Source organism: Callospermophilus lateralis, chromosome 16 (assembly GCF_048772815.1).
Source record: "Callospermophilus lateralis isolate mCalLat2 chromosome 16, mCalLat2.hap1, whole genome shotgun sequence".
Classification (NCBI taxonomy): Eukaryota; Metazoa; Chordata; class Mammalia; order Rodentia; family Sciuridae; genus Callospermophilus; species Callospermophilus lateralis.
In genome coordinates, this window is record NC_135320.1 from 53,145,389 (window position 1) to 53,165,622 (window position 20,234).

General features: G+C 40.8%; 1 protein-coding gene across 1 annotated transcript in view; it reads left to right on the forward strand.

Moving 5' to 3' along the window:
• Positions 1 to 4,913: 4,913 nt before the first annotated feature.
• Sdc2 (syndecan 2) overlaps positions 4,914 to 20,234 on the forward strand; it is a 104,577-nt gene continuing 89,256 nt past the window's right edge. The window contains exon 1 of the mRNA XM_076835648.2: positions 4,914 to 5,268. Within this exon, the coding sequence (XP_076691763.1) occupies positions 5,209 to 5,268 (60 nt within the window). The 5' untranslated portion in view covers positions 4,914 to 5,208. The remainder of the gene's footprint in view (positions 5,269 to 20,234) is intronic.

Sequence of the window (20,234 nt, forward strand, 5' to 3'; positions counted from 1 at the left end):
AAATAATTTAATAATTAAGGCATATTTTTCTTTCTCTGAAAATCTAAATAATTTTATTAGTAGTTTGGTTTTCATTAAGATTGTTCTTTACCCATGCCTAATAAGAACTAAATGGCAAGAATTCCATTCTATTTGGAGTGAAGATAAGATAGCCACAACTCTGCCTGGTTTTCATAGCTGTATTTGTCTGATCTTATTTGCTTACCATAAACAGAACTCCTCTTAAACTAGTTAAAGAAAAAGGAGGAACTCATCTTAAGGATACCAGAGTATTGAGCAGATCCTAAAGGCAGAAAGTTGATCCCAGTCTCAAAAGAATCCAGAAAAGGAATTGGAAAAGTAAAAATCAGAAATCTGTTTTATTCTGGAGTCACATGTCCTCCATGTCTGCTTCTCTTTGTTTACCTACTTTCTTTCCGTCGTAGATCACCTTTTCTGTTTCAGTGCATCAGAACCCTCATGGGTTTTGGGTGACTCCCTGGTCAATGGACAATCAAACTCCTGAGCTCCTTTGTTGAAATAATCTGAAGAAGGAATCTGACTGGTTGCTGGCCCACATATCCACTGCCTTCCTCTGCTTCTAGCACAGGTCTACACAATTGTGAATAAGGAGGTTTGGGTTATTTAGTACCCAGTATGAAGGACTTCCCTCCAGAGGATGGATCTCTAAGAATGGTGACTGACTAAGCTAAGGCTAGCTGCCATTAGAATCATAGTCCATTGAAAGTAATTATAAAATTAAAACTATCCATTAATAGATGAATGAATAAAGAAACACACACACACACACACACACACACACAATGTAATACTGCCTGTAAGAAAAAAAAATTCTGTTATTTTTGATAATATGTGTGGACCTGGAGGGACTTCTGGGAAATAAGCTTGGTACAGACACACAAATGTCACATGATCTCACTTATATGTGGAATCTAAAAATATTGAGCTCACAGAAACAGAGTGTAGAATAGTGGTTGGGGTGGGAAAAGGGATTAAGATGTCAGTCAAAAGACAAAATTCCAGTTACACAAGAGAAGTAACTTTGAAGTAAGTAAGTATTGTGACTATAGCTAATAACACATTTGGATCCTTGAAAACTGCAAAAAAGAGTAGATTTTTAGTGTTCTCACCACACACACACACACACACACACACACACAACAAAGTGACTTTGAGGTAATGCATATGCTAATTAGCCTGATTCAGCCATTCCATAATGTATCCATATTTCAAAAACAATATGCTGTAAAACATAAATATATGCATTTTTCCTGTTTTTAAAAGTGTCATTTTCAATAAAAATCATCATGGTGAGATTTCTCTGCCCAACTGGTTACGTACAAACGTAGCCTGAATAACTTAAAGATAAATGTGGTACTTTCCTAAGAATGATGGATAATGTTTTTCTTTAAATTGATTTCAGAAAAAATTTCTCATGTACCTTAATCACAGAATTACGATGTAAGAACAATTCTCAGTTTAAATATGTATTAACTCTAACACAGCTTGAGAAAATTCACCTGTATATCCAATGAGCACCTGGCAGATGAGCCATAGGTTTTTGGCAGGCTTTTAGGAACAATATCACACAATTAGGGAAACCAACATGACTGTTTTGTTTCCTGTATATTCAGGGGATAATTTATGTATTATACAGTTTCTTGACTTTCCCATCTGTGTCCTGCTGTCCAAATGTGACAGTTTTGTTCAACATTAGCACTATTTCAATTTTTAAAACTCATATCAGACAACTTCCCTTGATGGAGGTGAATGAAAAGAACAGAAGAAAGTTTTATATATATATATGATTATATATCACATGATTATATATAATCATATATATCATATATATAAGTTTTGCTCTAGATTTTTTGTCATGACTTTAGCTTATTTTCTATTAGTAGCATTGGGTAATTAATAGATGGTTGGCTGTATTTCCTTTTACTCTCAGATTCTATCATCTTTCAAGTGAATTTAGTCAGGGCTGATCCTTCCAAATTGATTACTAGCCTGGATACCTGGGAATGTTCCCGGGAGTGGCAAGTGGAAGAACAACCGAGAAAAGCAGAGTGGCATCTTGTTCTTTCTGTAGCTTCCCCTACTCTGACAGCTCACCTGGGACCAAGCACCTGCTTGTCCGTACTTATAATAGGATAAATTAGATACCAAGAAGTCAGCTTAGGTTTAAAACTATGTCTTCAGTTGCTTTCATTTCTATTTTTTTTCATTAATTTTTCTTTAATCTGTAACTTTTGCATTTTTGTGTCTTAATCTCTACATTCTGTTCATTTTCTTTATTTTTCTTTTTAGATTTTTGAAGTGGATTTTATTCTTTTGGTAGTCGGTGAAGCTATTTGTAAAGCTATTTGGTTGAGCTATTTCACTTGCCGTGCCCTTTAGACTACAGCCCTTAAACTGGAAGACACAGAGTATATGACAACCTATGCTTAGTGTATTAGGTATAGTGTGCAAAGTTTGACTGAATTTTAGTCTCTTTAATTTTCTCGAACAAATTCCAGTTAGCAAAAGATACATGATGTTTTCATTATTTCCAAGTTTAGGCATGTTCTTGATTAATGCCAGTGGACATCAGTTGTCCCCTACCCCTGTTCTTCACTTAGCATAGATGACCTATTCCTACCAACACCTTGGGAAAATGCTTTTTATACTGTCAGATGATTCTTTCCTGCCACACCTGTTCATCATTTTAACAAAAGTCCTTGAAATTTATTGTTTTCATTTATTTTATAGTGTAAACCACTCAAATAGTTTACATTATAAAAATGTACTAATTCCCTTGTTACACATAGTCATAATGTTACATTATTATCTTAAAAAAACAAGTTGCAGAGAACTTTGGAGGATGTCTTCAGGAGAGCTGACAGATACTTCCCTTCATTGCCTGCCCAAGTTGGATCAGTCACCATTCTTCTTGCAAAGCAGATGCCCCCACAAACAGCCATAACTAATAAAGCACAAATGAATACATTATCCCATTTTAATGGAATTCTAATTTATTTGATTCTTAACTGTTGGGGAAAATGGAGGAATGGCCTTGTCTGAAAGTTGGCAAGTACACTAAGTGGTACCTGTCTGGGATAGAGCTGGTCATTTAGGGTTTCATGCATTTCTTCCACATTGTTCATTTTCCTTTGGAACCTCCTTTCAGCAGTTTCCCCATTCTATGAAATTCTTCAACCCATAACGAGTCCATTGTACAAATATGGCCTTGGACCCACATTGGCCAAGATGCCAGCTGAGCCTCTGTGGAGTAGAAACACTGATGTTACAACTTCCAGCTCTTTTTCTTCTTTTCTTTCTGCTTTACCTACTCTTCTGCTTCTCCATATTATGTTTTGGGATGCCAATGCCTTAGATTTTCCTGTGAGTACTTGTAGTTGGGTAGCTGGCACACTAAACCAAAGAGCTGAATGTCTCCAACTTTGAGTTGTAACTCTCCAGTTAAATTTCTTTCTTTGGGATTTATGACAATGATAGGTTACTAAGATACTGCAGTTCTCACAGTATATTTCTATTTTATTCTAATACTGAGTTTAAAAATATCATGACCTGTTCACATCTATATATCTACATCTTTGTACCTTAAAAGTTCCCAACTCTTGGAGCAGAATTGCTCCATAATTTATTTACTCCATAAGTCAGAGAGAAAAAAAGGATGGTAGAAATTGGAAGGGAATAGCATTTGCCATGTTGTATAGCATAACATAGAAAATAAATTGAAAGGAAAAAAATTTCAAAATATTTCGAATCAGTTACCTCCACTCAAAATAATGTTCATTATTTTCTTCAAGCCAGATATAACTTTATCCCTCCTCTCTTTGAAATTCTCATAAATCTGTTATTATTCGGAGTCTCCATCCAATTTCTCATCAAAATTGCCTTATTTGTAGCTTCCAAACACTAATACCACTATGCGGAAACAGAGCCTATAAAACGCCTTAGGGGCATGAACTGCGTGTGAGGCAGGAATGGTATTTAAGCCCTTAATGAAATTATGAGCTTTGGAACTGTTGCATAGTGGGTTTATAGGATCTTTCCTCCACTTCCCCTGTTTGGGGGAGCTGAGGGTGTTCAGGAATATGTATAAACTTTCTTTTTAAAAAAACTCTCAAAGGGGTTTCTTTCTACTTGCAATATATATATATATATATATATATATATATATATATATATATATATATATATGTATTTTTTAAACTCTCAAATAGGCTTCTTTCTACTTGCAATAATGCTAATAATGCTCAGGAGCACAAAAGCTAAATACGTCGTTTCTTCAACGACCTTTCTTCAGAATCGTGAAAGTGAAGGAAAAAAGAAGGAGAGGGGGAGGAATGGTAAGAAAATAGTGTAAAGGAGAGAGGAAAGGAAGCAGCCAAAGGGGAAAGGGGAGCGAGAAAATGAAGGAGCACTGGTTTGCGGACGAGCGTTCCCAGAGCAGCCACAGCGCAGAGCCGCCGGCACCCACTGGTGCTCGGAGCTGCCAATCGGGGTGTAATCCTGTAGGAATTTCTCCCGGCTTTATCTGGGAGCCACACTGCCGCCTTCTCTCCCCCAGTCGCCTGGAGGAGCCCAGAGAGGCAGGCTAGGGAGGGCGGGAGGGAGGGAGCGGGAGCAAAAGAAGAGGAGGAGGAGGAGGAGGACCCGGGAGGAGGTGGCGGCGCGGGAGGAGGAGGAGGAGGAGGAGGAGGGGCGCCGCCGCCAAGCCACTAGCCCCGGCTCCAACGCGCTCCTCTCCAGATACTCCCGGAGCTCCGGCCGCGCGGATCGCGCGCCCCCGCCGCTCTGCCCCCAAACTTCGGCTGCAGCTCCATTTCAAGCCATCGAATTTATTCCTTCAAATCAGAAACTGAACAGCGACGCGGGAGGGAGTCCGCCAAGGAGTAAAACCACAGCCGGTCGAGAAGAGCTCCTGAGAGCCGCCTTTCCGAAGCTCGAACTCCGTGTCGGGAGTGCAGAAACCAACAAGTGAGAAGGCGCCGCGTTCCCGGGGCGCAGCGCGGGCGGCCGGAGCAGGCGCAGGAGGAGAGAGCGAGCGCCTCCGAGCCCCAAGCCTCAGCCCCCGAGCCCAAGCCGCGGTCGCTGCGGCTGCTCGGCTCCCTCTGCGCGGGCTGTGTCTGGAGCTGGACCAGAGGCTTCATTTCGCCCTCGTTGCAAGCTGCGGCTGGGAGCAGCCGGTCCCAGGGGAATATGCAGCGTGCGTGGATCTTGCTCACCTTAGGCTTGGTGGCCTGCGTGTCGGCGGAGTCGGTGAGTGGGCCAGGCGGGGGACACGCGCGCTGTTTAGGGTGCCCCGGGCTGAGAGGAGCCTTCGGGAAATCGGGGATCGCCATCCGGGGGTTTCCCCACCCCAGACATCGCGCTTGGCCTTTGGGGACCTGCTGGGACTAATGCGATCATTCCTCTACCTCTTTTTCCCCTCCCAAAGCGCTAATCACTGGAGTTGCCCTGTTGTACCCAGGGATGGGAACACAGAAATGCAGTTTTGTTTAACCGCAGAGGCCCCTGAAGTCACTCCCAACTTCCTCGCCCTCCAGGGATCTGGTTGCGTGGTCCAGGAAGGGCGAAGGGGAAAAAGGGTGGCCTGGGTTGCGAGCCCGACTAGGGCCCGCGCGGGATCGGGTGCGCTCCGCGAGCCCCAAGGGCTGACTGCAAACTTCTGGGTCCCTTTCGCCGCAAACCATTCTCGCATTCCAGATTTCCAACTCGACTGAAGGCAAGTTCTGAGGAAACAGGGCCCAGATTTTAAAAACCTCCGAATGTCCGGGGAGGAAAGTTTAAAAAAGTTCTTTTGTTTGATGCTCCCTGTGACTGGGGCGAGATGCAGACACTTGGTGTAACGCAGTCCGCGGTCCCGCAGGGGGATTCGGGGCTGTGCGGAACCAGCTCGAAAATGCGGAGGCGCGGGCCGCTGGAATCCGTCTTTGGCGACCCCTCCTAGTTGAGGGTTGGAGGGCGGCCCGGGGCCTTAAGGGCAGGACGACATTTTAATCAGGATTGCACTGTAGTGCGGCAGGCTGAGCGAGGCGGGGTGCGTGTGACACTGCGCTCTGCCTTGAGTCACCTCGTCACTTGGGGGCAGAGGCTTCTCTCCTGCCATACTCACCTTCTCCGGTCCTGGCGGGCGCTTCCCGGCCAGGAGGAATCTCTCCCCGGGCGGGGCCAGTTGTTCTCGACCAGCATCCCTCCCCCCCGCCTTGGCAGTGGGAACTTGATTTCTCCTTTGGGTAGCGTTTCTGGGGCTGGAGCTAGTTCCTCTGTGTTGCCCAATGAGCGCCCTCTAATGGGAACTGCCTCCTGGGCCTCACTGTGTCCAAGGCTACCCCTACCTGGGCGCCAAGGGCTCTGTCCAGCCAGGTGGAAGCCCAAGCAGCTAGGATTTCGCCTGTAGCCGCAGTGCTGTCCCTTCTAGTCCCCAGGGTCCTTCCTTTTGCCAGCTAACAACTTTTCTATTTCTAATTAATTGAACTTTCTTTTAAGAAACAAATTACTGTATGTAATCTTCTGTTGGTTTGTGAGGCTTCTCCCTCCCCCACCCCCTTTTTTTTTTTTGAGTTGAAGCAGTTTCAGATTGAGAAACTTATTTGGCATGGTGTTTGTGACCAGTGTGGGAGCCTGTGTGCTAGCAGTTCCCCAGGTTGGAGCATGTAGAATTGGAAAATGTATAGAAAAAAATGAGTATTTATCTGGGTGCTCATGTTGTAAGAAACATCTCTCCTTACCAGTATTTCTCATTGACAAATGATGGCTTAATCTTTAGAATTAGTAATCTTCCAGTCAATTATGAACTTTGGCTCCTTGTACACAAAAAGGGAGCAGTTCTCTGTTTATTTCAGAAAACATTATTGCTCATTTTATTGCAAAACAGTGCAAAGGGACAACTTCATCTAATGATTTTCAACAGCCTAAAAAGCTGTACAGGGTTAGGAGAATATCCCCATCCCCCCACCCCCCAAGTCCTGCTCAGGGATTTACTAGGAAATGTTACTGTTTGGTAATTCTAGAGAAAGAATAGCCTTCTGGGGATTTTACGTACTTTTGACAGAGCTCTTAGGAAGTGTTTTGTAGAAACTGTACCTGTCCTCCTCAGGGACTGCTTCCCCCTGAAATCGGTATCTTTGGGGTTCTAATATTTCTCAGGGTGAACCAGAATTGGATGTTTTCTGAGTAAAGGGCTTCATTGTGATAGACACTGTTTTCAGGCGTTGGAATATCCTCCAAAAGGGTGATTAGATATTTTTAAAATGTCAACTTGGAGACTCCAAGCATACAGTCTTTGTTAGGCAGTGAATCTTTCTCAGTAGAAGCTGTTTTGAGACCTAGAATGGCTAATGGTCCATTTAAATTACTCTTGGGTCTCTGTTTGTTTCACATACAGCTACATAAATAGGCACAGACTCCAAAGACTTAATTTTTAGAAGTTTAACTGTCATAAAACATTATTTCCAGAACTTTGCATTTTAATTTGAAAACTGCAACTGTGTCCTGGGATTTAAAAGTAGTGATCCTCTGAGCTTAAAGACTCTTTAAAAGGAAGGAAGAAAAATCATCTACAGTTCAGTGAATTCTAGAGTTTTGTACTTAGCTCAGGGGCAGAAAAGGTTCCCAGATTAAGACTTAAAACTGTCTGTGGAAAAGAACTGGTGGTCCTTCCCTTGCATATGCTGAGATATCCCGGAAACCTGTTTCTAGTGATCCATTCATGCTTTCTTTCCCCTGGCAGGTTTGGACTTTCTCTGCAGGAACACCAGGGCAGGGAAAGACAGACTGAGTGTGGCAGTAGTGATATGCTGCTGTTTTTTCTGCCCATTTTTTTTTTACGTGACTGTTTATCTTTAGAAATAATATATTGCAGACTGCTATAAACACATAATTTGAACTGGAAATATGTTTAAGAAAAGGAAGCGTTTTGAACTAGGGGAATTTTATAAACAGGCTTAGATGTCTGTAAATTAAAAGAAACTGTCAAGTCATTTGGAGCCATGTATTACCTCTGGTGCATTATGAAAGGCAGGCTCTGGAGTTTGTAAGAGAAGGGAAAATAAAATTGAAATCATACAGCCTTTTGCAGTTCTTTTAAAATATGTTGTCTGTTCTAGTAATGATATGATTTATTTTTCTTGGGGGAGTTTGATAGAAACAAAGGCTCTTTATTTTTTAGTTGGATATTAGCTATAGATAGATGTCACTTAAGAAGGAAGTCTCTTATAAGATCAGGCTTGCAGAAGAAGATGGGTGGATGTCCAAGAAGGAATTTGACCTGCTTCTGGAACCTGGTATATCTAGTTGTTTTAATATTATTTAATGAATAGTAATAGTACTTACATTGTATCCTATGATGTTTTGATGCATGTGTATATATTGTATATATTCAAATCAGAGTGGTATATCTAGTTTTGATGGTGTGCCCCATTTAAAGAGTGGACTGTATAACATTATCACTCAGATGGCACCTTGGGGAATCCATAGTTTGGAAAAACCTTTGAAAAGTCAACTAGTTTTTCCCAGACGAGAACTAATTTTCAAGTCGCCAGATACCCCAGCGATCTGGCTGACCATCCAGAGGTAGCTTGGAGTCTCCTTAGGTTGGTGAGCCTCTAAGGCTAACCCAGCCTCATGCAGCCTGACCAGCTCTATCATTAAAGTTTATGGGGAGTCTAGTCAAGCCAATGTGCTGTTGGCGTGTCTGTTGGTCGTGGCCCAGTAGGTCCTGGGAGGAATGCTTCTGAGTATAGATTCTCACTAACTTGTCCTTCCATTGCCAAAAACCAAATTAGAAGATCTCACCCATCATTTTTTTCTTCCCAAGGGAGAAAGAAGATTTACCGTTCTTGCCACTGTCAACAGAACATTCCACTATCTCAAAATCACCCAATTCTTTCATGAACTAGAAGCCAAAATAAAGTCTTAGAGAAAAGCCAGAAGTAATGAAGAAGAGCCTTTGCTGAAGACAAGATCCTTTTATTTAACCCTTTTAGTCAACCATGTTGTTTTAATGCTAGTCCTTTGGAAATGAGTCTTAGAGAAATCTTGACTCATTCATCCATGCATTTCTCTGTGCCTTCAAAATCCATCTGCTTGCTCATTAAACAGGTGAATATTCCTGCTAGGGAATCAATCAGCAAACCAGGGAAACCCTCTCACCTTCTTGGAACTTCCATTCCAGTGAGCCAGGTAGCTTTTCTTCCAGTTGTTTTTTTTGTTTTTATTTTTCTTCCTTTAGACATGCCAGCTGGTGCATCTATATCAGTAACTTTATAGTTGCCAGTCCCGACCCAGATGGATGCCTGCCTGCTCTTTAGTTTGTCCCCTACCACTTTGATCATGTTGCCCATGGTCCAGAAATGCCTATTTGTCCTTGTTATTGTGGTGTGGAGTCAGTGTGCCTTGGCCAGCTTTATGGGCCACTCTGTAATATTGCTCCTTCCTGGTTCCCCCCTGGATCACTCTCCAACACGCGTCCTGGCTCTCGCCCACGGGTGTCACTGTCACGAACACTCCTTGGATATGTGGCCACCTCTTCAGCATTTCTCCTTTGAAATGCTGTTGGTTAAATCCAAGCTCCAAATAGCTTTTCATGACTGATCCAGCCCCATGTCTCTTTTTAATGCTTCTGTAAATAGTAAGGCAGACTGATGATCAAAATCACTGGAACGATGTAGAAGTACAGATTTCAGACCCACTTCATCAGAAGGCTGAATGGGGGTGGAGGATGGAAGAATCTGTATTTTTATAAAATGTCTCAGATGATTCCTGTGAGTCAGCCACACTTGGGAATTACTGGTCTAGATCACATGGGTCACTCCTTAATTATGTGCTGCTCTGTGTCACTTCTAGGACTCTCAGCAGTGGCTGGGGTTAGAGCACCAGGGCTTGGGCTTAGAGATGGACAAGTCCAGGTTGTAGTGCTTGTACCTAGCCACTTACTCAGTATGTCAGCACTCAGATAAGATACTAAAGCTTTGAGCCACTTAAAAAAATGTTTGTGTGTGTGTGTGTGTGTGTGTGTGTGTGTGAGAGAGAGAGAGAGAGAGAGAGAGAGAGAGAGAGAGAGACTGAAAAGGACAAGAGAATTGGACCTAAGAATGCCTTTATAATTGTTGGAGGGAGCATATGACTGGTGCTTGAGGCACAGAAGATGCTGAGTGGTTTTCTTTCTTCCTTCCCCTTCCTTCCCCTTTCTTGGCTGTGAAATAAGGGAGTGACATAAGGTGCTCTTTAAGGCCTCTGACGGGCCTGACGTCTCTCCTAGGAAGTTGGTGCCATCTGAGGGGGGGGGGCGTGTCTCCACACTTCTCTGCTCTGTGCAGTGCCCAGCTCAGATCTGCAGCCGGGTAAATGCTGAGCCTTGAAGCACAGGGCCAGGCCTGCTGGGTACTCGTGCTGACTGCGTTTTCACTTGCATTGCCATCAAAGGCAGAAGCAGGGAGTCTGCTGAACCCACCAACCCCTGTGGACCAGGCCAGTTTGCCAGTTTTGATTCCTCCTGAACTCAGCCTCATCAACACTGCAGTGCTGGTGTGAAGCATGAGGAGACAGTGATGAGAAGCCCCCGCACATCAGCAGTGGGCACTTGTGCTTCCTCTGGCTTCCCTCTGCTCAGTGGAGATCCCTGCAGGTTGGAGGGAGAGAGCTGTGTCTGTCTCCTGTGCTGCTGTCCCTCTGGGCATCAAGCATGAGGGGGCAGGGGTAGTGAGTGAATGTGGGGGGCCTGGGAGCTGGTCAAGGGACCATTTTTATGTTTCAGGGTAAACATAACATGGAATGTCTCCTTTTAGCTATTTGAACTTCAGTGTTAAAAAATCTTGATCACGTTTTGACAAGTCTGTTTCTAGGGCAGCATTAGCTTTAGCATCAAGGCCAAAAGGGCAACTGCTTCTGAATAGGAAAGGGCACTGCTGAAGTGGAATTGTGAATATCTGTCTTTCTTGGGCATCAAAGAATCCTTGGGACGGGGAGAGGGGAAAAAAGCCTTGTCGTTGGAGATTTCCTGTTTCCATTTTTTATATAGGATAATGTTATTAAAGATAAGACATGTTTTCACATTTCTTTCTTCTAATGTTGAAGCTGATTCATGAAAAATGTTGTAAATATATGAGTAAAAGTACCCTTTACAAAGCATCGTGTTTATTTTTCTTTTCTTTTGATTGTACAGGTACAGTAAATACAAATAGTACTGATATAGAACGAGTATGTGCTATTAACAGAATTTAGTCTAATGGTAAAATGACAAATGGAGCATGGTATGTAATTATTAAAGGAAAACGATTTTTTCCAATCTCTTACAACAAAGGGGAAAAGTTAAATGTGTATTTTTGTATGATTTATTATTAAATACCAAAAAAGTAAAGTCAAGTCACAACACTTTAAGGCAGGAAAAAAAGTAAGGCTTTGCACAAGTGTAATTAACTATCTTATCCCCTGTGGGTCCATCTATATAAATGACAGAGTTGAACTAGAAGGAACTTTCTTGCCTTTAATATTTATTTTTTTCTGTTCTTCAGGGTGTGATTGGGGAAATGCTAAGATTAACTTAACCAATAAGTTATTATTAAGCCCCTACCAAATACTTCTTTCTTTTTTAAAAATTTATATTTGTTTATTTTTAAATGACAAATGAAGATTGTATAAGAATGTGTAACCCATTGTTTTAAAGGAAATAATTCTGATTTTATTATTCAGGGAAGGAATTTATTCACATTACAGAAAGGTAAGTTGTTTCTCATAGCTGATGGTAATCCGTTAGCTTGAACTGAGTATTTTTTGTGTATTAGGACTCTCTAATTGCTCTGAATATTCATGGACTAATGTCTAAGTATTTTCCCAAATGCTTCCTAATATAAACCAGTGTAGCATCAAGACTGGTTGATGTGGTAGTATTCAAGACAACTTGACTGCATGTCATTTAGGGGGCTTTTAAAGGCATAAGTCTCATAAAGTGTTTCAGGCCCCTTGTTTGGTTTCTGGCTTGGATCTCCACTTCTGGAGTGGGCCCGTTAACTGGTGCCTTCCATGTCGTTCCCTCTTTAGCACCAGAGCTGAACATCGTAGAGAGCAAGAATCTGAATGAGCATGCTCAAGTTTGGGTGGCTCAGAGGTTGGGCTTTGGAGTCAAGACCGGCCTAGATTAGAGTACGCTTGCTGTGTAATCTTGGGCCAGTTTCTTAACCACTGTCTGCTCAGTTTTCTCACCTGTAAAATGGAATGTAATAAAACATGTTCTTAGGAGCTTTTAGCAAATGGCATATCCATATGCTATGCCACATGTTAGTTACAGTTCCTGGTTTATGCTTTCCTGAAGGATAGGAGCTTGGCTCACATACACATGGGCTCATCTGATAAGTACCAGTCCAGAGGATGGCCTAGGATGTGCCTGATTTAGCTTGCTTTTTCATAGCTAGAGCTTTCTCCCTGTTTTGGGGTGGGCTAGCTCTATGTTGAGATATTAGGCGATGTTTATACTCAGCTTTTCTCTAAAAGTGGGTGATGTGAGAAAATATGCTAGTTATTATTTCTGGCTGATGAAAGGTTTCTTACAGGGACTGGATGAATCCATAAGTGTTAGATGTGAAAAGCCCATCTTTTACAGTAATTTTACCTCTGCAAATCTGTCCAAAGGAAATAATCATAGCTGGGCAAACAGAGTTTACAAACGTGTTTATTGAAGCTTTACTTATAATAGTTTGAAAGATGGAAACAACCTAAGTGTGCAGTGACAGAGTAATGGTTAAATAAAGTACTCTGATTCATGTTGAATGTCATATAGCCATTAAAAGTGTGTTTGAAGGATGTGTATAATTTAGGTACTTTAAAATAGAAAAAGTAGGATATAAAACTATGTCTTGTAAGATCTTGGTTATGTTAAATCAGTTTTATATATGAAGATAATATACATACATAGGTCTTCATATGCTTATATAAACACAGAAACCTATATAAAGGTGATGAGTTGTGTAGACCATAAATGACATACATGTGCATCTACACAGACCCACACATACATGAACACAAGTAAAGCTGGGAAAATCAGAACAAGATTGATGGATCTAATTAACATTAATAGCCTTGTTGTGATATTTACTATGGTTTTTATAAAAATGTTACCATTGGGGAAAACTAGCTGAATAGTATAAGAGAAAAATTTCACTTACACCCAGTGGGCTTGGGAGGCTGAGGCCAAAGGATCACAAGTTCAAGGCCAGCCTTATCAACTAATGAAGCCCTAAGCAACTTGTCAAGACCCTGTCTGAAAATTAAAAAAAACAAAAACAACAACAACAACAACAAAACCACAATACAAAGAAGATGTGGTTCAGTGGTTAAGTCCCCTGGAGTTTATTCCCCTATATGAAAACAAACAAATAAAATTCAATTACAAAAAATGGCACCGAACCTAGATGGTTTTACTGGTAAGTTCTGTTAATCCTTTAAAGAACAGAAACTTCTTGTTCCAGATCTTAGAGAATGGTAGAAGGCCATTCCTTTTCATTTAGAGATTTGCATTGCTCTGTGTCAGAACCAGAAATTTCTTGCAAACAAAAGCAAATCTATAGGCCAATTTCACTAATCACAGATGGCAGAATTTAAAAAAAAATTTTTTTGTAGTTGTAGATGGACAGAATGCCTTTATCTTATTTGTTTATTTTTATGTAGCCCTAAGGATAGAACCCAGTGTTTCACCCATGCTAGGCAAGTGCTCTGCCACTGAGCTACAGCCCCAGCCCCAGATGGCAGAATTTTAAATTGAATATTATCAAATTGAATATAGCCACTTATTAAAAAAAAAGATAATCCTGAATAGAATTTATGAAGAAAAACAGTGCCTTTACATTAACAACTTAAGGAGGGCTGGGCACAGTGGTGCATACCTGCAATCTCAACAGGAGGATTGTGATCAAAACCAGCCTCAGCAACTTAGCTAGACCCCAAGCAACTCAGTGAGACCCTGTCTCTAAATGAACTCTACAAAAGGGCTGGGGATGGGGCTCAGTCGTTAAGTGCCCCCAGGTTCAATTTCCATTACCCAAAACAAAACAAAACAAAACAATAACATAAGGGAGATACCAAGGTGATCATCTCAATGGATGCAGAAAAAGTACTCAATAAAAATCTTAATATATTGGGCTGGGGATGTGGCTCAAAGTGGTAGCGCGCTCCCCTGGCATGCGTGTGGCCCCGGGTTCGATCCTCAGCACCACATACAAACAAAGGTGTTGTGTCCACCGATAACTAAAAAAATAAATACTAAAATTCTCTCTCTCTCTCTCTCTCTCTCTCTCTCTGACAATAACAACAAAAATCTTAATATAAAGGTCCCTAAATTCTGGGTAACTGAAAGTTTACTCTATTAGGTTAGTATATCTGCTGATGACTTAATTCTCTTGACATGTTTAGGAACCAAAAGGCCACTGTTTACCAAGTTGTTAGGCAACAGTATAGTTGCAAGGATGACAGGTGTGTGACTGCCTTTCAGAGGATGGGTCATAACACATACAGGTTATAAGTTATAGGGAGTTGTATTAAATGTATAGCTTTGCCAGGGCTAATTCTTCTAAATTAAGATAAAGCAAGAGATGATATTTAAGATTATGGAATTTGATAAATTAGGGTTGAATTTCTGGTATTACCACTTAAAAGCCGTGTAGCTCATGGAATTTTCTCATGTCTGAGTTTGTTTCTTTAATGTAAAACTGGGGCTTGCAATATTTTACTTTTTGGTTAATTGGAAGATGAGCCTCAGTAATGATTGGAAATTTCTGTTATTTTATTGAAATAACAGAATAAAATAACAAAACCTGATCTATTGCTATGGGTGTTTGAAACTTGTTTTTCTTCTAGCTTTTAATATTGTGATTGTGGAATATGATATATATGTGTGAACATGAACGCATATGCTTTGTGTTTCTCACTTGCATTCTGATCCCTGACACGAAGAGACATATATTTTTATGAATTTAGGTCAAGTTTATTTTTTACTGGGCAGGGTGCCATGCTGAATTAAACCTTTTCTTCCTCCATCGCCCGTGTTTCCTGATGACATTTAGGTAAGGCACAAGAAGGACTTGCATGCAAATTGGAAATTTCCTGGAAAACATAGGGTTGTACTTGGTGTTACAATTTTAAAGTGCTTAAAGAAGGTCAACATTGGGACTTTTAAACATTGATTAAGTTTACTAATAATTTAAAATATTAACTTTGGGTCCTATTTCTGAATGCATTTAGATAAGCATGGGGTTTTGGTTTGATTATATGAGATATTGTGACTATCCTGATGAGTTATTGAACTCATTTTTTTTTTGTTTGGTAAGTCAATCAATAATTGTTAACTATTACTATAGTAATACTATATTGTGCAAAACCTATGGCTGGTCTTGAAAAATAAAAAGAAATTATGCCATGGTGCTTATTTTCAAGCTATTATCTACATTTTGATCATTGAGGGTAATTGAAGATAGGTAGGACCCATAAATAACATGTATTATATGTAAAATATGAATATATTTTTGTCTGAATCTAGGTGGACATACCAGCAATTAAAACTGCTTAAAAGTTCCAATGCAGAAGAATAAGAAGAGCACCTTACAGAAGAGAAGTCACTACTTCCCCGCCTCCCCCCCAAAAAAATAAACCTTCCCTGAAATGGCACAGTGTGAGATTCAACACACTGGCAGTGTGACTTGGAGAAAAATCAGAATTCTATTAATGACCTGAATACACTTGATTTTCATATTTTTCTTTTTTCCCATCTGCTTTCTAAGGAAAGACTTCCAAAGAGTAAAACGTATAGAAAGTACATTGTTTAGAACCTGAATAGCCTATGATGTTTGCATTAGGGAGAAATAAACTTCATTTTATCCAGTCTAATTTTTTGTACTCTTAGCTTCTGGGCTGTATCTTATTTTGTGTATTCAGTTAAGATCAAATGGTCTTGAAAGAGCTGGGATAATTCTCATTGTACTCTTTTGGATTCTGTTTTTTCAGTCCTTGTAACAGTGGATGTTAGAGCTGGAATGGACTTTCAAAAAGGAAAAACACCCAGAGAAGTTAAGCAGATTATCCAAGATGACATACCCAGTTAGCGCCAGAGTTTTATGTTGAGCCTAGGCTATCTAACTTATTAGTATTTTTTATTGCCATAAAACATTCCTTTTCTGGCTGTTTCTTCTCTACCCCCCATGTTAATGATGAACACCTAATACACTTGCTTTTGGGTGTGATAGAGAAATGAAGCAACAAATGTAGCAGCACCATATGCAACAAATCGGCATCACTGTAGTTAATGTGTTTTGTGTAGAATGAATAATTTAAGGCAATGTTTAATTTCTCAATTTCTGTACTCCAGCTAATTCCTTTACTTGTTCATGAGCCTTTTGGCTAATTGTGGGAGAGAGAGAGCTGAGAGCCCTGAGAATTTGGAAGACCCAGAGAGACCAGAGACTGAAATAAAGTTGATTTGTGAATTTTAGGAAGATTCTGGAGACTTGTAAGCAGAAGAGACAATAAAAGCTTTCTGGAGATAAGAATCAGGACCCAAAGCAAAATCCTCATGAATTTAATGCTGAGTTTTTCTGAGGGTGGAGAGAAGACAGTTAAGGAAGGTTAAGGGATCAAGAGCATTCCTTGGATTTTTTTTTTTTTTTAGAGAGAGAGAGAGAGAGAGAAATTTTTTAATATTTATTTTCTAGTTATCGGCAGACACAACATCTTTGTTTGTATGAGGTGCTGAGTATCGAACCCGGGCCGCACACATGCCAGGCAAGTGAGCTACCGCTTGAGTCACATCCCCAGCCCCTGCTTGGATTTTTATACTAGTAAAATGTCCATATTGCCCCTGCTTGGATTTTTATACTAGTAAAATGTCCACATGGCCCAGGTAGAATCATGTTTTGTGCCTAGTTCCACTTTGGGTGTAGATCCATTTTTTTTTCTGTCAACGTTTTTTTCTTGAGTACTGTTTATATAAATCTTTATATAACATAAATACATTTGTGTCCACCATTTTCAGAAAATAAGTCTGTGAGATGTTTTTGTTTGTTTTTTTTAAAAAGGATTTTATTGAAAGGCAATAACATGATAAATTACTACTATGATTTCCTACTCTATAGTTAGAATTATGATAGGTACTTTCCATTCCTTATCTATGATTGTCTCACAACTGCCAAGACTATGTTTTATGTGGCCTAACAGAAATTAGGTCTTCAGTTTTTCCTAGCTTTTGGCAAACCTGGCATGGTATTATAATTGTTCAAGAGAGCAGCGAAAATATTTGTGTCTTACCATTTTTAATGTAGTCGAAGGACTCCAACCCAGAATAATGAAGTGTCAGATTCTTCATTTGCATTGGTCAGCCTAATACTCCAGGCCACGGATATTCTGATTTCTTTACAAACATTTAATATTTTTCTTTGATAGTTTCTTTGTTCAAGATTCAGTTGGGTAATGGGAAAGCTGAGGGTTGAAATGAATGGGAATCTCCTTATTTTGTTACTTATTTATTTTCGCAGTGCTGAGGATCAAATCCAGGGCAAACAGTGTGTTAGGCAAACATCTCTACTGTCATGCTGCACCCTGGCCCCAGTGGGAATCTCTTTTTTGAATCTTGGTTCCTGGCAGTGTGACTTGGGCAGGTTACATAATTTGTCTGTGCCTCAGTGTTTGTATCCGTGAAAAGGAAATTGGTCATAGTAGCCACCTTGCAGAGATGCTAGGAGGGTTAATGAGTTAATATTAGCTTGTCAAGTGCTTAGAAGACTGTCCGTCATGGAGTCTGTGGTATCTCAGTGCTGACGATGATTGAAACAGACGGCTCATTCAATGGACTGATTGTCACATGAGGCTTCCAACCTGAGAGAGAATGGTGCCATTGATTAGGAGGGAAAGTCAGGGAAAGGATGAGGTTTTTTTCCTCCTCTTTTTTCTCTTCTCTTTGTGGCTATTGGGTTTTGATGGAAGGAAGAGGGTTCCAGCCTCTCTAACATCTTTGGTTAATGAAGGACATATTCTGCTGGTGTTCTCAGCCCTGCCACACACTAAATTCCTCCACGGATAAAATCAATCTAGACAGGTGGTTTTGTAAAGCTCGGGTGAGTCTAACTTCTAGAAGGTCTAGAACCACTGCTTAGGGTGACTTCTTGGTGTCCAGATTAGAGGGCAGTTTGGAAGATACAATTCTGTTCTTAAAGCCTGGGCTCTGCTGCTTGGGACCAAACCCCTTGAGGGGTGCGGGGGGGGGCATGGGGTTGCTTTGCAGGACTCCTGTGAAAGTGCCTGCTCTCCTTCCACCTGGTTTCTTTCCTACCCTTCTGGCCAATATCTTCACTGGCTTGTATTTTATTGATAATTATTTTGTGGACTGTGATACATTCATGAGCTCTTCAGACAAAAGATTATTACCTAGAAATTAAGTTTACCTGAGAATGTCCTAAAAAAAAAAGTAAACATTTCTCTTTCTGAAAGAGAGCTTTCCTGAGTAGAACAAAGGACATTTGTCCTCTGGGGCTGGTCGTAGAAAAGAGTGTTTGGTCAGCTTATTAGATTTCCTGGTTCCTGCTCTGAACAGAGAATTTGTGTTTTACTGATTGGAAATATATACTAGGACTCATCAGAATTTGCAGCCCGTGTGTAAGGCCTACACATGTGTCCTAATGATGGCTGTCACTCCTGTGGTCTCTGCACTTTAGTTCCCCTCCTTGGAACCGGTTCAAGTTGCTTTCATTCTGTGCAGCTCCATTGTTTCCGGTTGAAGTAGGAAGAGAGCGTGCTTCAGGCTGCCCTGGGAACAAGACATCTGAGTTGTCTTTAGTTCTTGCTTAAGAAAAAAGCAGCAGCCCATTATCTAATCTATTCATAGTTTACTTTGTTCACGAATCTAATTTGGGAGCATGTTTGCCCTCACTGAGCTCTAAAAAACACATTTTTCCATCCGTTGAATAAAAGAGGGGATATCTTTAATTGACTCCGAAGGAGGCGGAAAAAAAAAGACCTTGCTTAAGAATTCTGGATTTCTCAAAGCTTTTCAAAATTGCTCAGCAGGATAACATTAAAATGCTGACCCTTTAGAAACTGCTACTCAACATGTATCTGTCCTACAGTAGAGTTAGAAGAGGGATTATTCTGAGAAAGCTGTTAGGATGAGCCAGTCACTATGGTTCACAGGCTTTTAAACCCAGTAAGTCTGTGATATCTAGAATAAAACTTGACACTACTGTTTATTATTTTGGCAATGATAGGGTTAAACGTGCCTTCCATTAGTTTCTAGTAAGCATGCACAGAAACTCATCTTAGACATTAATAATGGTATAGAAATGGGAATTCTCCTCTCTCCCTTTCTCAGGCAAGGGTGTCTCTCTGGTGACTGTCCAAGAACATTGATAGAAGCAGTAGGTAGAAGTGTTTTCTGCAGTGGACATTAAGGTCAGTGACAAGGAGTGACTCTGCTATGGCTTTAGGCCAGTGGTTCTCAAAGTATGGCAGTGTTAGCAGCTTGTGCAAAATGGAGATTGTGGCCCTCACTCCAGACCAATGGAGTCAGAAATCCTGTAGGTATGGTGGTTCTCACCCTGACAGCAGGGGTAGTATTAAATGAGAGTTCTTGTTTATTGGACCCTGATAGTGGTATTTATTTTTGAAGCTACCTGGATGATTCTAATGTGTTCCTAGACTTACTGTTGCTTTGGGGCTTGCTGTCTAAAAATGTGGCCTAGACTAGCTAGCAAGGGCATCACCCAGGGGAGCATATTAGAAATCCAGAATCTTGAAATCCCACTGAGATTTAATGAATTATAGTTTAGCAAGATTCCTAGTGACTCATAAGCACATCAGAGTTTGTGAAACACCACTTTATTGGAATAGTGAGTGTCCTTTATAGAAGACAGTCCCTAGAAGGCCCTTAATTTGCAATTTTTGTGAGGAGGTAGGACCTGCTGCTTTAGGTTCTGCTGGGCAGTGACTCTGAGGCAATCACTTAGGGAGCAGAGACAGCTTTAGTAGCTGCTGCTTAGAGGAACCAGAGACTATTAGATTCAGCAGTAGTCTGTAGCCATCATCAAATGAGGCTCAGAACTTTTTGGCTCAGATAATGCAAAAGTCCAGATGATGCTGTCACCACGTGTGGCTGCATCAAGAAGCATATGCGGGCTGATCAAACCTCAGGCTTTATCTATCTCTAGCTGGTCTAAATTAAATGATTTGAATATTTATCTATCTCCCTGTTAGTC